The following is a 20,020-nucleotide window of genomic DNA, read 5'->3' on the forward strand; positions in this document are numbered from 1 at the left end:
ATCTGTCACCCACATCAGTCTGCTTTACATTGTAACTTGGTTTGGTTTGTGTTCTGCTCATTCTAGGTCAGAGAGCTCCAAAGACAGAGAGTTGCACCTCTGCCAAAAGGGACTGTCGTCTCCTTCTCCTGGGGCTGCAACCACTTCACCTGGGAGATAGATGCTTCAGAAATTTACAAGGCAGGTGAACACTCCTAAAGTGTTCACTCGTTGAAGATCATCGGCAGTTTCTAGCCAAACTTATAGAGAATGGCAGGATTAGCACCTCTGCCACTGGGAACTTGACTTAATGATGAGAGAAGCAGCTCCAAAGAATCTTAACAGGTAATTTCAGACTCCTGCTTTCGAGGATGTGTATAGCCCAGAATCAGCCCTCTCCTTGTCCTAAATATCTCCACAAAAGAAGACTGCATTCATAGCCTCGTGGGGAGCAGAAGGCTTTGGAGTCAGATGACCCTGGCCTTGGTTCTCATCTAGGCTACTTCCTAGCTCTGGGACTTAGAGTGAGTTATGTAAGTTATCTGAGCCCTTATTTCCTTGTATATAAAATGGGGGGAGCAGTCCCAACCACAGAGAGGTGGAGAGTCATTGTGAATAAGCTAATGCTAAAAAGCTCTTGGCACAGGGCCTCATAAGCCACAGGCACTGGGCAAATGTGAATTCCTCCTATTCACCTTTTAGCAACAGAGCCACGTACTGTTAGAGCTGGAGGGTTCTTAGGAATGACTGGTCCCATCCTCTCATTCTGCTTGCTGAGCAGACGCCTGATATCTAATCCAAGTCTTTCCTGTTGCAGTATCTGCTGATTGTCTTCACTAGAAGCAGAGAACTATGTCCCTCTGACATAAATCCCATGTGAGTTTATACCTGACCATAAAATGATATTTTGACTCTCCCATTTTACCCCCAAGAACATTTGCCTGTCATTTGCTCTTTCCCTTCCAAAGGTGTGATCAATTAATGCATCATATTCAAAGTGACTGGTGTTATGTGGGAGGATGGTATTAGTGACACAGTAGGTGAATCCTAAACAAATCCAGCAATCCCAGAATATCTGAAAGGAAATTGGTTATAATTATTCTTAATAAGCTAAGAAATAAATATCATTACTTATATATATATTTTCATTCTGCTTAGTTTTCTAAACGAATACAAATTGTTATTTTTATTGTGGCAAAATATACATAACATAAAATTTACTATTTTAGCTATTTTTAGGCATACAATTCAGGGACATTAAGTACATTCACGATGTTGTGTAGCCACTATTTCTAGACTGTCTTTATCATCCCACACTGAAATTCTGTACCCATTAAACAATAACTACCTCCCTCCCAGTCTCCGGTAACCTCTATTCTACTTTTTAGTCTCTATTAATTTGCCTGTTCTAGAGACCTCATGTAAGTGGAAGCATACACTCTGTATCCTTTTGTTTCTGGCTTCTTTCACTTAGCACAATGTTTTCAAGGCTCATCCATGTTGTAGCCTGTATCAGAATTTCCTTCCTTCTTAAGGCTGAATAATATTCCATTGTATGGCTATGCCACATGTATTTTATTCATTTATTCATGGACACGTGGGTTGTTTCCACCTTTTGCGTACTGTGAGTAATGTTGCTAAGAACATTAGCAACAAGTTACTATCAGTATTGTATTCAATCTATAATGCATTCCTCACTCCCCTACCCCAAAATTATCAGGTCCTAATCTCTGGAACCTGTTAATTGATACGGCAAAGATTTTGCCGGTGTGATTAAGTTAAGGCTCACTGATGGAGAGATTATTCTGGATCGTGAGGTGGGCCCTAAATACAATTCTTTTCTTTCTTTCTTCTTCTTCTCTCTCTCTTTTTTTTTCTTTCTGCAATTCTTATCAGAGAAGCAGAGAGAGATTTGACTATCATGTAAGAAAAGGAAAAGTAACTACGGAGAAAGAGATTAGAGTGACGCAGTTACAAGCCAAGGAATGTGAAGACGTGGGAAGCTGGGAGAGGTGAGGGACAGATTCTCCCCTATAGCTTCTGGAGAGAGCCTGGCCTAGTGATATTGATTTAGGATCTTATGCCTTCAGAAATGTGTGGAAGTGAATGTGTGTTGTTTAAAGCAACCAAGTTTGTTTGTTGTTTTTTTCTATTAGGGCCAAGCCCTCAGCATATGGAAGTTCCCAGGCTACCGGTTGAATCAGAGCTGCAGCTGCTGACCTATGCCACAGCCATAGCAACCCCAAATCTGAGCCACATCTGTGATCCTATACCACAGCTCAGAGCAACGCTGGATCCTTTAATCCACTGAGCGAGGCCAGGGACTGAACTTGTATCGTCATAGATACTAGTCAGGTTCCTTACCACTGAACCATGACGGGAACTCCTAAGCCACCAAGTTTGTGGTGATTTGTTACAGTCTCTTGAAAGGGTACACCAAAGTCCAGTTAGTCCTACCATCAGGGAATGAGTCCAATTTCCTACATCTTCACCATTTCTTGGTGTTATAAGACATTTGTCTTTGCCAAACTGAATTAGTGTTTCACTGCACTTTTGGGGGGCAGGGATGGGGCCATGCCTGTGGCCTGTGGAATTTCCCTGGCCAGGGATGGAAACTTTACCACAGCAGTGACAGCGCCCAGTCCTTGACCCACTGAGCCACCAGGGAACTCCTAGATTCTTATACTGTGTCAGCCAAAACTTTGCAGAGATTTTCTCTCAATGAGTTTATTATCCCTTCCCTTTTTTTTTTTTTTTTTTTTTTTTTTCTTTTTTAGAGCCACACCTGTGGCATATGGAAGTTCCCAGGCTAGGGATTGAATTGGAGCTACAGCTGCCGGCCTATACCACAGCCACAGCAACACCAGATCCAAGCCATGTCTGCGACCTACACCACAGCTCACGGCAACGCCAGATGCCTGGGACCCACTGACTGGGACCAGGGACCAAACCCACATCCTCATGGATACTAGTTGGGTTCTTAACCAGCTGAGCCACAGCAGGAACTCTGAGATTAACATCTGAATTGGTTGACTGAATAAAGCAGATTGCCCCACCCAAAGTGAGTGGGCCTCACCCAGTTCCCTGAAGGCTTGAATAGAACAAAAAGTGGAGTAAGGGAGAGAATTTGCTCTCCCTGCCTATCTTCAAGCTTTTGGACTGAGACTTGGAATTTACACTGGTGACTCTCTGGGTCTCCAGTGTGTCAACTGCAGATCTTGGGACTTCTCAGGCTCCATAACCACACAAATCAATTCCTTATTATCTATCTATCTATCTATCTATCTATCTATCTATCTATCTATCTATCTATCTAGACATAGCTATATAGGATATATATTCTATTGGTTTTTTTTCTGTGGAGAACCCAGAATAATACAATTTGTGATTTTTATGTCTTGTTTAACAAATTCTTCTCGGAGTTCTTGTTGTGGTTCAGCAGGTTGAGAACCTGACTAGTAACCATTAGGGTGTGGGTTTGATCCCTGGCCTTGCTCAGTGGGTTAAAGGATCCAGTGTTGCCACAAACTGTGGCATAGGTCTCAGATGAGGCTCAGATCTAGCATTGCTGTGGCTGTGGTGTAGACTGGCAGCTGCAGCTCTGATTTGCCCCCTAGCCTGGGAACCTCCATGTGCCATGGGTGCAGTCCTAAAAAGACAAAAAAAGAAAAAGTAAAAAATTATTCTCTATGCTGAGGTCCTAATAATGATCTTCTTTAGCTACTTCTAAAAAATGCTAAGGGTTTACTTTTTGAATTTAGGTCTTTCATCCAACAAAAGGTTATTTTTGCGTATGCTATGAGGTAGGAATCCAGTTTTAGTTTTTCCAAATGAATGACCAATTGTTCAGTATCATTTTAAAAGTAATCCATCTGTATTAATTTCCTAGGGCTGTCATAACAAATTACCACAAACTGTGCAGCTTAAAACAACAAATTTATTCTCTCACAAGGGGCCAGAAGTCCAAAACAAGGTGTCGTCAGAATTGGTTCCTTCTGGAGACTATGAGGGAGAAAACATCCCCTGCCTTTCTCCTAGCTTCAGGCGGTTGCCAGCAATCTTTGGTGTTCCTTGGCTTGTAGACACATCACACTAGTCTCTGCCTCCATGGTTTTTTTTTTTTTAATTGAAGTATAGTTGATTTACAATGTTGTGTTAATTTCTGCTACACAGCAAAATGTTTTTGTTATACATGTTAAATACTTTTTCATGTCTTTTCTATAACAGTTTATCCCAGGATGTTGAATATAGTTCCCTGTGCTATGCAATAGGACCTTGTTGTTTATCTATCCTATATGTAATAGTTTGCATATGCTAGTCCCCAATTCCCAATCCTTCCCAACTCCCCCGCCCTTGGCAACCACAAGTCTGTTCCCTATTTCTGTGAGTCTATTTCTGTTTCAAAGATATGTTCATTTATGTTGTATTTTAGATTCCACATATACGTGATATTGTATTGTCTTTGTCTTTGTGATTTACTTCACTTAGTATGATAATCTCTAGGTCCATCTGCAAATTCTGCCTCCATCTTTTTTTTTTTTTTTTTTTCCTTTTTAGGGATGCACCTGTGGCATATGGAGGTTCCCAGGCTAGGGGTCTAATCGGAGTTGTAGCTGCCGGCCTACGCCAGAGCCACAGCAGCACCAGATCCGAGCCATGTCTGCGAACTACACCATAGCTCACGGAAACACCGGATCCTTAACCCGCTGAGCGAGGCCAGGAATTGAACCTGCAGCCTCTTGGTTCCTAGTCAGATTCATTTCCACTGTGCCACGACAGGAACTCCTGCCTCCATCTTTACATTGCCTTCTTCTCTGTGTTTCTCTGTGTCTTCTCCTTTTCTTATTGGACACCAGCCATTGGATTTAGGGCATACTCTAAATCCAGGTTAGGTTAATCTTGAGCTTCTTGACTAATTACATGTATAAAGATCCTGTTTCCAATGAGCTCATATTTTGAGGTTCTAGATAGACATGAATGGGGGGGGGATACTATTTAACCTGTGACACCATCCTTTGCTATTCTTTTGCAAATGTAATTTCTGTTGTATGTCAAATGTCTATATATGTGTGGGCAGCAATCACTTTCTAATGCAAATTTCTGATGAAATGATTATATATTTTTTACAAGATCATCTTAATCTTCACAACAGTTCTGTGAGGTAAGTACTAAAAATCACTAGGTTATGCTACATTATGATGTGATAACAAACAGTCCCCAACTCTCAGTGGCTGTGGGGTAGCTGTGGGTTGGCTACAGCTCTGCTCTCTGTGTCTTTTCCCTCTAAGATCCAGGCTGAAGACATAGCCCACATCCAGGTCATGTCATTCTGGTGGCAGAGATAAAAGAGTTAGATTTTATTCTTTTTTAATTTTTAATTTTTCGCTTTTTAGGGCCACACCCACAGCATGTGGAGGTGACCAGGCTAGGGGTAAAATCGGAGCTACAGCTGCCAGCTTACACCACAGCCACAGCAACGCCAGATCCTTAACCCACTGAGCGAGGCCAGGGATCGAACCTGCAACCTCACAGTTCCTAGTTGGATTCGTTTACACTGCACCACAACGGGAATTCCCAAGAGTTAGATTTTAGATTGACACATACTCTTCAAGTTTCTGGCATACCGCTGTCCAACTCAAATTCCACTGGCCAAAGTAAGTCATGTGATCAAGGCTGACATTGCTCTGGGGAAGTGTACTCCTTCCTCTGGAGTCACATGGCAACTGGCTAGAATGTGTAATCTTACTGGGAAGCAGGGGGAGAACAAATAATTGGAGACAATAATATCTCTACCAGAGGAGTTAAGTAACTTGTCCAGGGTCACACAGCTGAGAAGTGACTTGGCCAGGATTTAAACTCAGCTTTCTCCAAAGCCATAGTGCACTCTGTGCTTCCTTATTTCCTGCTAGATGGTGTGCAAATATCTAAGCTTTAGGGCTTCTTGCAGCCTGGAGTGGCCCTCTGCCTCGGCATGTTCAGTTCATCCTTTGAGACTCTACTCTGATCTCAACTCCTTCGTGAACTTCTCTCCTTGGAATTAATCACCAGGTGCCCCCATCACTCTTTATAAGTAGACACTATTTTGTACTCACTGTCTTTTCCCCCTCCCAAGGGTGGGAATGCATTCTTTTTTGTCATGGGTCCCCTCTGTCCCCAGGCCTTGCATAGTGTCCTTTAAATGTTTCAGAGTTTGGAGATGAGATGAGTTGGGCCGTGCTGCTGGGGATGAGAATGCTTGGCCTACTTTTACAGCCCTCTAACCTAAGCTTAGCACCTGGTGCTCCAGTGACTGGCTGGTCCAGTGACTGGCTGGTCAGCTCCGCATGACTCACTCTGTAAGCCTTCAGTACTGTCACCTTGAGGCTGGGTTGTGTGTGCACTGTGGTGGGGTGGGAGGAGGTGGGAATTAACTTTTGCCTTTCAGAAATCCTTCCCTTCTCCTGCCCCTGCCCCAGGACAAGGACAAGTAAAAGTCCTTTTTTTTTTTTTTTTTTTTTTTAGAGTCACACCCATGGCATACGGAGGTTCCTGAGCTAGGGGTCAAAGGAATCAAAGGTACAGCTCCCAGCCTACGCCACAGCCATAGCAATGCCAGATCCTTAACCCACTGAGTGAGGCCAGGAATTGAACCCATAACCTCATGGCTCCCAGTTGTATTTGTCCGCTGTGCCATGATGGGAACTCCAAAAGTCCTTCTCTTAAGTGGGTTTGTCAAGTCCCCACCCATCAGGCCTAGAAGGACTGAGGAGGTCCTGGAAGTTACAGGGGAAGGAGGAAAGCACTGCTGGCTCATAAGAGAGGAACAGAGAATAGCAAAGAGTGAGAACTGTACTTTGAAAAACTTTATTAACTTGTCTAAGTGATATAATTTAACCTCTTTGAGCTTCAGATTCCCCAGCTGTAAACTAGAGACCATACTGATCTTGTACTGTTCCTAAGTTGTTGTAAAAATACATAATAAAATGCTAGAAGCCTTTAGGAATGCAGCCTTGACATCACACAGACTTGTATGATAATCCCCCTCATAAACTATGCAACTGTGGGAAAATTACACATCTCTGTGAGCCAGTGTCCTCATCTATAAAATGGGAATAATAATTATAGCCACCTCCTAAGATGAGAAAACTATGTAAGTAAAATGCTTAGCACATAGTGCTCCAGAATACTGGCTGTTTTCAAATGAATTGATGATACTTATTATTTAAGGAAAGAACCACCCCTGGTGTCATTTGGGAACCTTAAAAGGAGGGGGACAGAGTCTATCTTTTCCTAGAACTGATTGCTTCCTTTAGCCAAGTATGAGGTGTGGCTCGAAGGAATGAGGAAGCAGTTCACCAGGTGACAGCACGTAGAACACGGTCTTCACAGATCTTGGGGGAGGAGCAGAGAGGTTAGCTGACCCTCCTCAAAGATCAGAGGTCTTTCTCCCATTCCCCCACCCCTACAGATACAGTCCATTGACTCCTTCTTGTCCCCTTCTACCAATCTAGTCACCAAGTCCTAGGGAGGCGACCTTCGTAATAATAATGATAGCATGAGACCAGCGATATTGTTACTTTGAAGTTTATAAAGGCAGCTTAATATATTAGCCTAGTTATTCTTCCCCATAAACAGATCTTAGGGTTGGAAGGGACTTGGAGATTATTCTGCATTTCACAATGGGAAACTTAAGTCCAGAAAGGAAAGGCAGTCCCCAGACCCCACAATAAATTAATGGCAGAGGCAGGACAAGAACCTGTAACTCCTGACTTCCAGCTCAGTGCTAATGCGCTTGTTGCCATACACCTGTCCTTGGCTTTCCATTCCCACTGATACCCAACCCATTCTCTTACCTTCTGGACCCCTGCAGTGGTTCCTAACTGGTCCTCCCTGCTTCTGGTCCTTTCATATCAATTTCTTCTATATATATAGCCCGGTAAAACTGGAAGCATAGCCTTGATTTTGTCTTTCCCCTCCTAGTGGAACTTGCTCCCTTTTCAGCTTGAAGGGCCATCTGATTCCTGGTTCAGTCTCCAATTGAAGATTCAGTCTTTCTTTAAATGCTTTTATTGGGGGAGGTTTTTTTTTTTTTTTTCCTTTTGGTGGTGCATCAGGTGAAAGATCTGGCATTGTCACTGGGTTGCTGCGGAGGTGTGGGTTTGATCCCTAGCCTGGTGCAGTGGCTTAGAAGATCCAGTGTTGCCACAGCTGTGGCTCATATTCAACCCCTGGCCCAAAAACTTCCACATGCCACCTGTGTGGCCATAAAATAAACACACACACACATATATACATATATAGGCAACGAGTTCATCACTCCCAAGGTGGTACATTCTATTCTTGGATCATGTTGACTCTTAGAGTTCTTTATTTTATTTTTTGGCCACCTTCACCGCATGCAGTAGTTCTGGGGCCATGGATTAAATCCACATCACAGCTGTGGCCTGAGCCACAGCAGTGACAACTTCAGATCCTTAACCCACTGTGCCACCAGAGAACTCCTAGAGTTCTTTATAATAAGCTGAAATTCTCCTCCTGGATGTCCACCCACCAGAGCTGAGTGGAATTCTTTCATTTGTCAGCAAATCTGTAGTCAGCGTTTAACATGAGTCAGGTCCTGGATGGATTAGGCGTTGAGGAGAACAGAAAGAGAAATTAGACATGGATCCTTCCTCCCTCAGAAAGTAGGGCTCAGGGGTTCACAGCTTTTTGTTTTGTTTATTAGACCTAAATAATAAGAAATAAATCAACCCCCCTTCTGTATGCCAGCCTGTCAGATGTTTGGAGACAGCCACTATATCCTCCTTGTGCTTTCCCTTCTCCAGGATTTTTAAATCATTCAGCCCACAGTATGGCATCCAGGTCCTCAGCATTCTGGTCTCTTCTATATTTGCTCCATTGTGACAGGGTACCCCTCAGCACATGAGGCCCACAGCTGAGCCCCATGGTCCAGCTGTCATCAACCCTGAGCCACTAATGGAGTTAGAACCACAGAGGCCTAATCTCCTGTTCCTGTTGATACAGTATATCATGTTCACTCTCCCCCTCTTTCTTTCCTTTTTTCTTTCTTCCTTCCCTCCTTTCCTTTATTTGCATCCAGACTGCATTGTTGAGCTTGAGGTCAACTCAAACCTTTAAGTCACTTTCACCGAAACTGCTCTTACTCTAGATTCTTTATACCCTGTCTTTTGGGCACTTGTCCAATATGGCAGCCCCTAGCTCCAGGTGACAATTTACATTTAAAATACTTAAAAAAGGGAGTTCCCGTCGTGGCGCAGTGGTTAACGAATCCGACTAGGAACCATGAGGTTGTGGGTTCGGTCCCTGCCCTTGCCCAGTGGGTTAACGATCCGGTGTTGCCGTGAGCTGTGGTGTAGGTTGCAGACGCGGCTCGGATCCCGTGTTGCTGTGGCTCTGGCGTAGGCCGGTGGCTACAGCTCCGATTCAACCCCTGGCCTGGGAACCTCCATATGCCGTGGGAGCGGCCCAAGAAATAGCAACAACAACAACAACAACAACAACAACAACAAAAGACAAAAAAAAAAGACAAAAAAAAAAAATACTTAAAAAAGAAAGAAAGAAATTAAAATTTCAGTTTCTTAGTTGTATGAACCACATTTCAAGTACTCAAAAGCCTTGGGTGGCTAGTGGCTACTATATCAGACAATGCAGATTTGGGACATATCTATCATCACAGAAAGTTCTATAAGACTGCTCTGGTTTGGACCAAAGGGCAGGAATTTACATTTATCCCTTGTGACACCTCTTCTTGTTAGTTCCAGCTCAGCCCCAAGGCTGCTGAGATCTTTTGGAAACAAATTTTGGTTTCCAGAGTGTTTGCTGTCCCTCCCAGACTTCACGACAGCTGTAGATTTGATTAGCATTTCATGCCTTCCTCTGCTTCATCTAAAACCACTGATAAAAATGTGCAGCACAGCAGAGAGAGTGGCAGCTGAGCCCTGCACATGGCCCTCTGCACTCCAGCCTCAGTCATGCAACAGTTTAAAAGATCACGCCTACGTCCATGCCCTGTGTACTGGGTCCCAACTATACACAAGTGAGACAATCCTGCTGTGGTGAGTGTCCTGGTAATTTAAATGTCTTTGCCTTGAATTCAGGGCTGCTTCTCTCTGGCCTGTGATGGTGAAGTGTGAGCTTGGAAATCAGCTTCCTGGGTTTGGGTCCTGACTCTGCCACTTTATAAACTATGTAATGTCTTTGTGTTTCAGTTCCTGAAATATAACCTCTATCTCATAGAGTTGTTATGGTTTTTAAAATTTTTTACATTTATTTTTTATTTTTTTACTTTTTTAGGACCATGTCTGCGGGATATAGAAGTTCCCAGGCTAGGGGCTGATTTGGAGCTGTAGCTGCTGGCTGTAGCCACAGCCACAGCAATGCCAAATCCCAGTTGCATCTTTGACCTATGCTGCAGCTTGTGGCACTGCTGGATCCTTAACCCACTGAACGAGGCCAGGGATCTGAACCCGTATCCTCATGGATATTAGGTTCTTAACTGCTGAGCCACAGCAGGAAATCCTGTTATGGATATAAATGAGTTAGTGATATTGGAATAAAGTGCTACAAACACATTAGTTATTATTCATTCTCATTATTAATTATAATTACCCTGCCCCGAACAAGCTATGCTCAGTCTTGCTTGGGTTCTCCTTCACTCTGCCCTTTCTTGGTTTGTGGAAGTTTTTCCAGGCCCAAACTAGGCCTGCCCCCCTTGATTTGCTATGTTCTTAGCTGCTTACCTGGCACTTAATATCCTATACTGGAGGGGGAGCCACAGTGAAGAAGTCCAGTGATTGTTGGGCTTTATCTTGGCTCTGTGCTGCCAGCAAAGTATGTGGGAGCTTCTATACTTGTAGGCCTTCATCAGTAAAACCTCTGAAAATACTTCTTCCAAGTCTCTGTGCTTTTAATATTTAGTGTCTAACAAAGGAGGCCAGACTCTTTATTCCCTGCACTTCTGGAGGGCCTGTCCCTCTCCCAGGAGCCCTGGGCAGGAATTCCCTGTTTCTTCTTCTATGTAATGTGGATACCTAATCGCTTGCACATCTTCTCCTGTATCTCTGGCTTGCTGAACTTGGTTTAGTTCCTCCCTCCTTAAGTCTCAGTCTATACTCAAAGTAGGACCTGAAGGAGCGCCTCTAAGGGCGGTGGTGGTTTTAACCCTAATTTAGAAGAGCTCTTTACTTTGGGCGTGCCTGCGACTGTGGAGGGTGGGCGTCAGCGCCCCAGAGCCAGGGGCCAGCCCTTGGAGAGCCTCGCCAAGGGTCCAGAGGTATTGCCGCCTGAGCAGGGGCTGGAATGTGGAGTGCGATCGTCCTCGAGCTCCAGCCAAGGGAACAATGGGAGGGCGACGGGGAGGCGGGTGGGCGTCGGCCAGGTCCGGACTGGAGGTGGAGGAGGCCGGCGAGCCGGGCGCCGGGCCGTGGGGTTAGCCCGGGGCACCGGGCTGACAGCCGAGGCGTCTTAGCCAGGGAAAACCGAGGTCGGCGCTGGCAGGGACCCGGGAGGAGGCGGGGGCGGGGCCAGAGCCCACCGAGCTGGGACAGGGAGTGCGAGGGGGCCCGGGGTGGGGTCTCCTCTTCTTTACCCCATAGCTTGCCCGGGCCTCTAAGCTCCGTGGCAGCTCAGGTAGGCGCCCGGCCCACGTGGGGGAGCGGGCGGCGGGCCACGAGCGCCAGGCGGACTCGCAGGGCTCAGCCCCCTCCTCTCCTCCCCTCCCCGGGGTCCCGCGCGGCTCCTCCCGATGCGCGGCCCCGGCTCGGGCGGCTCGGGCGGCTCCAGCGGCGGCGGCGCTCCGCGGCTGCTCGCTCGCTCGCCAGTGGCTGCTGGGGCAGCCGGGATCGCCGCCGTCTCCTTGGGGGGAGCCGGTCGGGGCGGGGCGGAGAGGGGAGACCGGGCGAGTAGGGAGGGCGGGGAGGGGGCTGCGCCGCGGGAGGGAGCGAGCGAGCAAGCGAGCGAGCCCGGCGTTTGTGCGCAGCTCGAGTGCACCTCGGAGCCCGCAGGGCGGCCGCCGGACTCACCGACCGAGGACAGACAGCGCCCGGAAGCCGCGCCGCCGCCACCAGGTTAGCCGCCCCCGCCGCCTCCTCCCGGCTCCCGGACGCTGCAGCGTCTGAGCTGGTGTGTGTGGGGAGGGTGATCGCCAAGGGCTCCGGGTTTGGTCCCCTGTGTTCGAGAACTGACAGGCCGGCGGGCAGGGGGGCTGGACACCTCCGAGGCTAGGGGGCGGGCGGGGTGGGCTTCCGAGCTGTGAGCCCCCGGCCTCGGTTTGTGAGTCTCAGTACTGGTGCCAGTATGTGTGTCGGGGTCCACGTCGCCAGGTGTATGTTGGGTGTGAGAGCGCGTGTGCCTGTGAGTCTGTGCAAGTTGATGATCAGTGTGTGCACGCGCGTGCGTGTGCGCGCCGGGTGTGCATCTGTGGGTGTGAATGAACGTGTTTGCCCTGTGTGTCTCCGTGCGTCTGAACTGGGTGGTGTGTGTGTGTGCGCGTGTGTCTGTTCGTGAATGTATGTATGAGAGGGTGTGTCCGAATGTGTAGTTGAGTGTGTGTACATTTGGATGAGGGTGTGTGCGGGTAGCTTTGCTTGTGGCTGGAGCCTGTGGCCGTGTGTGTATGTGTGTTTGCGCGCGTGTGCACGCGCGCGCGTCAGTGTGAGTCCTTGTGTGTGCGCGTGTGAGGGCGGGTGTGCACCCGCGTAGCCCCGCGTAGCCCCCGTGTGCGTGTGCACGGCTTTGTCTCCACACTACAGGGAGGAAGGGGTGGGGGCGGCGGCCAAGGAGCTGCGGTCGCCCGGAGCCAGGCACCTGGCCGGGGCGGAGGGGAGGCGGCGGCGGGAGTGTCTCCTCCGGGCCGAGACTCCCTGCTGGCAGGTGGGCGGCCACACCCCGGGGGCCGAAGGGAGCTGGGCTGACAACGGAGCCCGTGCACCCGGCGGAGCTGAAGCGGAGGGCGTGTCCTGCTTGGAGCCCGGGTGTGTGGGTGTGGGTGGTGGCGACAACGGTCCCTAGGCTGGTGACCCAGTCGGTTCAGGGATCCATTTCCTGTGGTGGCGCGGGGAACGTCGCCCAGAGCCAGACCCAGCCGGGCCAGGTCAGCCGCACTCCCACCCTCACCCCTGCCTGCTCCCAGGGGTAGAGCCAACCTTAGGTGCCCTGAAAGGAGGAGGGAGAACCACTCTCTTAAAGGGCCAGTGCCTCCACTGCAAGGAGTCCTCCCTCAGGAGACCTCTACTTTGAGAGAGGTCTCTGGGTGTGTATTACCCTTTCCCCATGTATTGCTGCAGTGCATGCATTTCGAGATGTGTAGTCTGTGTGCATAGCTGTGTTCTCTCTGTATTTCTTGTGCATTTGGGGGCACAGGTGTCTTTTATCAGGGATCAGTGAATAATGCATCTCGATGTCTATATGTATGTGTTTTTTATGAGTTTTGGTATATTTGTTTTTATGTACACATAGATGTTTGTATGTTAGTGAGTCTGTGCATGTGGGTTTGCAAGAGAAGTGGCGTTTTGCTGCCAACTGGAATGGGATAGAAAAATTCTGTCCAGGGCCACCCTATTTTAGAAAAACTGGGTGAGAAGGTGGTTTGGAAATTTAGCCCCTGGCTTTGTGGGTTTCAGTACTGGTGCTGAAATGTAGGTAGATTGGGATTAGACTGGATATGAGGATAGAAACAGACTTTTACAAGATGAAGCAAGTGTTCTATCCAAGTGTAAGAATTCACCCTCCACTTCCAGTTTTTCTTCCCTAGAACTTCACCTCCCCCTCTGATGCTCAGCTTGCCAGGATAAAGTGCATAGGATTTGGGTGTAAAGGGAGGGATCTGGGAGTGTGAAAAGAAGGAGGGCGGATGGGTGATAGGATTGGGGGGCCAATAGCAGATTTCTGCAATTTTAAAAATGTTTCCTACTGAAGGCAGCGGAAGCTGAGGAAAGCTGAGCTTGCTGTTCCCTTCCCTGAGGCAGGAAAGCCTCTGGTCTGCAGCACAGGAGCCCCAGAATTTGGTGCAGGGGTCTCCTTTTGACTTTGGTCAAATCGTTCATTTATTTACCTGTTCACTCAACATATTTGTATTGAGCTTTTCTTACATAAGAGTCTAAATCCCCTAAGCCTCAATTTCCCAAGCTGAGCAGCTAGTAGACTGGATTCTGGGACTTTGAGGCCCTTTCCCTTTCTCAGAGTGGTAGTTTATCTCATTGTTATCCAGACTTAGGAATATCCCCTTCTAGACCCCTAGGATCCTGGTGGTGGGCCTCACTCACCACTCCTCCTTGCCACATATATTCTAGTCTAGAACAATGATTCTCAAACACCTACCAGCAGCAGCAAGGTTACCTGGGAAATGCAAATTCTTGGGGCTCCCACCAGATCTACTGAATCAATAACTCTGACATTGAGGCCCAGCAGTCTGTTTTAACAAACATAGGTAATTCTTTTTTTTTTTTTTTTCTTTTTTTGTCCTTTGCCTTTTCTTGAGCTGCTCCCAGGGCATATGGAGGTTCCCAGGCTAGGGGTCTAATTGGACCTAGCCTACGCCAGAGCCACAGCAACACGGGATCTGAGCCGCATCTGTGACCTACGCCACAGCTCATGTGTGGATACGCCACAGATCATGGCAATACTGGATCCATAACCCACTGAGGGAGGCCAGGGATCGAACCTACAACCTCATGGTTCCTAGTCAGATTTGTTAACCACTGCTCCACGACGGGAACTCCACAAACACAGGTAATTCTAATGCACTCTTGTGCTCAAGAGAGGTGCTGACAGGGAGCTGGAACCTCCTATAGAAAGAAACACCTGAGGAGTTCCCGTCGTGGCGCAGTGGTTAACGAATCCGACTAGGAACCATGAGGTTTCGGGTTCGGTCCCTGTCCTTGCTCAGTGGGTTGACGATCCGGCGTTGCCCTGAGCTGTGGTGTAGGTTGCAGACGCGGCTCGGATCCCGCGTTGCTGTGGCTCTGGCGTAGGCCGGTGGCTACAGCTCCGATTCAACCCCTGGCCTGGGAACCTCCATATGCCGCGGGAGCGGCCCAAGAAATAGCAACAACAACAAAAAAAGACAAAAGACAAAAAAAAAAAAAAAAAAAAAAAAAAAAAGAAAGAAACACCTGAAAAGCATCTCCTGCTTCCTTCCACACACATACCTGAGGTATCTGATAGCACTAACCTGGCAAGTAGAGGTTCTGTCTTCAAGTCCCAGTTCTTCCTGTGATCTTGCACAAATCACTCCTTCACCAAATAATGTGATGATTCATTGACAGTGTCCGTTCTGGGCCAAGTTCTGAGCAAGGGGTTTCCCTGCTCTGCTCAGTTTCTACACTTCTTAGGTTGATCTACAAGACCTGCAAGATTAAGTCCTGGCCTACCTCTCTGGAAGCCAGTCACTCTGGCTTTCTTTTGGCTCATCCAGGCACCAAGAGCTCTTTTGCCTCTAGGATTTTGCACTTGCTGTTCCCTCTGTCTACTACACCCTTCCCCTGCTTCTTGTCTTGGTTAGCTCCCACTTTTCAGATTTTAGCTCAAGAATCACTTCTTCATGGAAGCCTTTGCCAACGACTCCTTAAGATAAATCAGTTTTTCCTGTTATACATTCTTATAGCTCCCTGTATTTCGTAGTGCTTATGAGAGTTTGTAATTATATATGAACTTTGTTGTTTGCCTGTCTCCCCTCACTGGGTTGCAAATACCATATAGGCAGGAACTTGCTTCCCAGTCTTCTTAATGTCCCCACAGAGCATTAAGGGCCCATAGGCAGGAACTTGCTTATCAGTCTTCTTAATGCCGCCACACAGTGCTTGGTATATGATTGGTGTCCAATAAATTTGTTGAACGGGTGGCTTTATAAAATGGGAGATGGCATTAAATGATACCCAAAGTGTACTCCCAAGTCCTAACATTGTTATATCTAAGCAGGCCTCAGATTTTTTTTTTTTTTTGAAGTAGATTTATCTTATTTTTATTGCTTCATCACCTGGCTGTAGCTTTGAGCCCCTATTGTGTGCTCAGGCCCACACAGGGGCCTGCTCTAGTAGTGGCAGAAAAAGCTCTTCAGGAGACACAGCCTACCTTGTTTCCTGTGTCCTTCTGGATTAAGATCCTGCAAGAATGAGAAGAGGAAAAACATTGAATAAGGAATCTGAAGACCTAGGTCCACGTCTTATTACATGACTGTGGGCCAGTCACTTTTCCTTTCTTGCTTGTTTCCTCTTCTATAAAACGTGGGTATTAGGGGGTTCCTGCTGTTGTACAGTGGGATAAGTGGCGTCTTGGGAGCACTGGGACGCAGGTTCGATCCCTGGCTCAGCACAGTTGGTTAAGGAGCCAACGTTCTCACAGCTGTGCCTTAGGTCGCAACTAGGGCTCAGATCTGATCCTTGGCCCATGAGCTCCATAGGCCATGGGGTGGCCAAAAAAAAAAAAAAAAAAGAGAGAGAGAGAGTATTAGGATGGATGGTGTACCTAACATTGGTTACTAGCATTGTCTCCAGAGTGCATAGCACTGATTTTGCCACATACTAGTTGGGTGGACTTGGGCAAGTGACTATGTCTTCATTTCCTTGCCTGTAAAACGAGACCAGCAACAGTGTCTGTTTCAAAGGGTTGTTTTGAGGATGAAATGAAGTAACATACATGGAATGCTTTGCACAGTGCTGAACACGTAGCAAACTTTTGGTGAATGTTAGTGATTATTACTGTTATGGCTACTCCACAGTTCAACATTCTTGAACGCCTTTGTACTGGGCCCCAGGCCTACAGAGATGGAGATGAATAATACAACGATGTTCCCAGGCTGGGTGTGCGAGGCAGGCATGTAAAGATATACAGTGTGCAAGGTGCCAGGGTGTGGCCATTCCTGGAGGAAAAGGCTTCATGGAGGAGAAAGATGGTGTTTAGGTTGGATTTTATCTTCCAGGTAGTTGGAGCAGCATGTGCAAAGACACCGCAACTTATTAGGGGAAATCCAAATAGCTGCATGTGGTTGGAGCAGAAGGTGATGTGTGGTGGGGATGGGTGGGGTGAATAGCTGGAAATAAAGAGGAGGTTTGAGGCCAGATCTGGTACAGTCTAAAGAGCTTGAGTCCTACAACTGGTGGGGAACTAGGGAAGAAAATTATGCTTGCCAGGAAGGATCTGATTTGCATTTCACAAATGCACCTCTCCAGGTGGCAGTAGTGGTTGACCTGGGTGGACTGACCTGGGTGGACGGGGAAGATCTTTGACTTGGAGTCTGGGCTCAGAGGGTGCTTATTTGCATGATGGAAGGGCCCAGGGGGCTGGATAGAGACCAGAAACCTGGTATAAGCACAGCTGATGAACTTGAGGCCAGCCTGGGCCAGGGAGCTGAACGAGGGATGAGAATGTCTTTTCCCTGGGCCCCAGGCCTCCATTAACCTCCAAGACTGCCTAATGAGTGGGAGTCTGAAAACTGGAATTTAAGAGTCCGGGGTCTGCTGCCCAGTGGACCCACTGTGTATTAATTTCCTAGGGCTTCTTAATGAAATACCACCATCTGGGTGGCTTTAAAAAAGGCAGAAATTTGGAGTTCCCGTCATGGCTCAGTGGTTAACGACTCTGACTTGTAACCATGAGGTTGCGGGTTCTATCCCTGGCCTCACTCAGTGGGTTAAGGATCTGGCATTGAGCTGTGGTGTAGGCCAGCAGCTACAGCTCTAATTCGACCCCTACCCTGGGAACCTCCATATGCCATGGGTGCTTCCCTAAAAAGACAAAAGACAACCCCCCCCTCCAAAAAAACCCCAGAAATTTATTCTCTCACAGTCTGGAGCTAGAAGTCAGAAAACAAGGTGTAGGCAAGATTGGTTCCTTCTGAAAGTTCCAAGAGAGGGGTCTGTTCCATGCCCGTCTCCTAGCTCAAGATCATCCTGGGACATCCTTCACTTGCAGCTGCATCTACCTCTGTTGTCACATGGCTTTCTTTCCTTTCTCCCTGTGTGTCTCTGTGTCATCTCCTCTTCTTATAAGGATACCAGTCATACCACCCATGTCCAGTATGACCTCATTTTATTTTAACTAATTACTTCTGCAAAGACTCTATTTCCAAATAAGGTCACATTCTGAGCTTCTGTGCAGACATGAATTTGGGGGGACACTATTCAATCCAGTACATACAGGAAAATGGAAGAGAGGGCAGGCCTTAGAGTCTTATGAGCCCAGGTCCAAGCCCAAAGCTTTGCAGTGGAATGGCCATGAGGCTTAGAATCAGTAGCTTTTTCTCGGCCTCAATGTCCTCTTCTCTGAAATAGGGACAGTGGCACCTGCAGTGTCATGTTGTGGTGGTGAGATGTGGTCAAGATAACAGATGTGAGCGTAATGAGGTGGCACACAGCAGGCCCTTGGTAATTATTACTTCTTCTTCCATTCCCCCCTCTCTGTGCTTAGTAGCCTGGGCAAGTCACTTAAATCTTGCTTCACTTTCCTTATCTGCCAAATATGAATAATCATCATCCAGTTCTACCTACCTCAACAGCTTGTGAATCCCAGGGGATAATGAGAAAGCACTTTGGAAATTGTCTTAGAGCTGTGATTTTTAATTATGATCATCATCATCATAATAACCCTTGGCCAGTGCCACATGCACGGTATTCTCAGCAGAGCCCAGCCCAGCCCACTCCTCTTCTGAGGCAGGTCCTCTTTGCCCCTTTGTGCTCCAAGGTATCCTACCTACGTAGGTATCCTACAGCAGGCTGGCTGCTGTCAGAATTGGGAGAACTTTATTTTTTTGTCTTTTCTAGGGCTGCACCCGTGGCATATGGAGGTTCCCAGGCTAGGGTAGCCACCAGCCTGTGCCAGAGCAACAGCAACGTGGGATCTGAGCCTCGTCTGCAACCTACACCACAGCTCACGGCAACGCCAGATCCTTAACCCACTGTGCAGACCAGGGATTAAACCCGCAACCTCATGGTTCCTAGTTGGATTCATTAACCACTGAGCCACCATGGGAACTCCAGAATTGGGAGAACTTTAGAGATGGTCCTTGCCTCCATGCCCCTCCTTGGCCAGAGGAGGGAAGCATGCACTAAGGGGAAGTGACATTCCCAAGGTCACACAGCTGGTCAGTGGAAGTTTGAACATGTGTGATTCCTGTTTACAGGCTGAATGGTGCTTTTCCCCTAGTTGCAACTTCAGCCCCAGAAGCAGGACCTTAGGTCAGATAGAAGCCTGGAGAGGGCTCTGCACAAGCTGGAGATGGGGACCCAAGGGGGATCAGAATCCCTAGCACAGGGGTCTCTGTGTCCTGAGTGAGCCAGCAGTGCCTCCGCAGGCTGAACGGGCAGGTCGTTTGGTTCTCAGCCTGGCTCTGGCCATCTCTGCCTGCTCCAGCAGGAGGAGGCCACCATGGGCTGGCAGCAGTGTGTGGCGAGCCAGAGCCTGGAGGTAACCCAAGGTTTTGTTCCTATTGACAGCCAGGGCGGTGCTTTTCAGCAGGCTGGTCCCTCTAAGCCTTGCCTTGGCGGGCCTAGGGAAGGCTCTGGAAAGGAGTGAAGGCTTATCCTGTCTTGGCCTAAAGTCATCCTCCTTTCTCCCAAGCTGGGGAAGCCAGGCCACTCCTCGCCCTTGGATTTTCCTTCTCCTCTTCCCTTCTCTTCTCAGTTTTCTTTCACTCCCTTCGCCTGCCTTCCCCGCCTCTCTCTCCCCATCATCTATCCAGATTAAAGGTCTAAAGATAAAGCCTCCAGACCCAGTTCAGGTGGGTGGTTTGGGGGTTGCTTGAGGCCACTTAAGAATTAGAAAGCCTAGAGTCTTCCTCATCAGAGGCTCGCTCTGGTGACTGATAAACAAGTGATTACGTTTATTGGCTCACCATGTGTCTGCCTGGCCCGTGCTAAGTGCTTTACATGCCTTATGTCTTTTAATCCTTGCAGCTACCCAGTGAGGCAGAGATGACAATCCCCATTTTATTAAAAGAGGCTAAATATCTTGCTCAAGGCCTACCCAGTCCTTGGCCAGCAAGTAGCGCAGCTGGGACTTAAATCCAGATCTATCCAAAGTTTGATGGTGCTCTTGAGTCTTTCCTATG

General features: G+C 47.7%; 2 protein-coding genes across 35 annotated transcripts in view; both read left to right on the forward strand.

The window, feature by feature from the left end:
* The window catches only part of LOC146395285 (uncharacterized), a 23,652-nt gene extending 22,320 nt beyond the window's left edge, over positions 1-1,332 (forward strand). For both annotated transcript variants that reach the window (XM_085003863.1, XM_085003864.1), the window contains exons 2-3: positions 67-324; positions 797-1,332. In XM_085003863.1, the coding sequence (XP_084859989.1) occupies positions 67-188 (122 nt within the window). In that variant the 3' untranslated portion in view covers positions 189-324; positions 797-1,332. The remainder of the gene's footprint in view (positions 1-66; positions 325-796) is intronic.
* Positions 1,333-11,519: 10,187 nt separating this feature from the next.
* The window catches only part of EPB41L1 (erythrocyte membrane protein band 4.1 like 1), a 134,675-nt gene continuing 126,174 nt past the window's right edge, over positions 11,520-20,020 (forward strand). For 25 of the 33 annotated variants that reach the window (XM_085003753.1, XM_021078008.2, XM_085003750.1 and 22 more), the window contains exon 1: positions 11,928-12,044. The gene's annotated coding sequence lies outside the window, so the exon portion shown is untranslated. Of the gene's footprint in view, positions 11,608-11,927; positions 12,045-20,020 lie in introns of those variants that run through there. The other 8 variants (XM_085003756.1, XM_085003751.1, XM_085003754.1 and 5 more) reach the window with 2 other exon arrangements.

Source organism: Sus scrofa, chromosome 17 (assembly GCF_054392235.1).
Source record: "Sus scrofa isolate SSC_HxYL_T2T_F1_AM1 chromosome 17, Sscrofa_HxYL_maternal_Yorkshire_Landrace_v2.0, whole genome shotgun sequence".
NCBI classification, from domain to species: Eukaryota; Metazoa; Chordata; class Mammalia; order Artiodactyla; family Suidae; genus Sus; species Sus scrofa.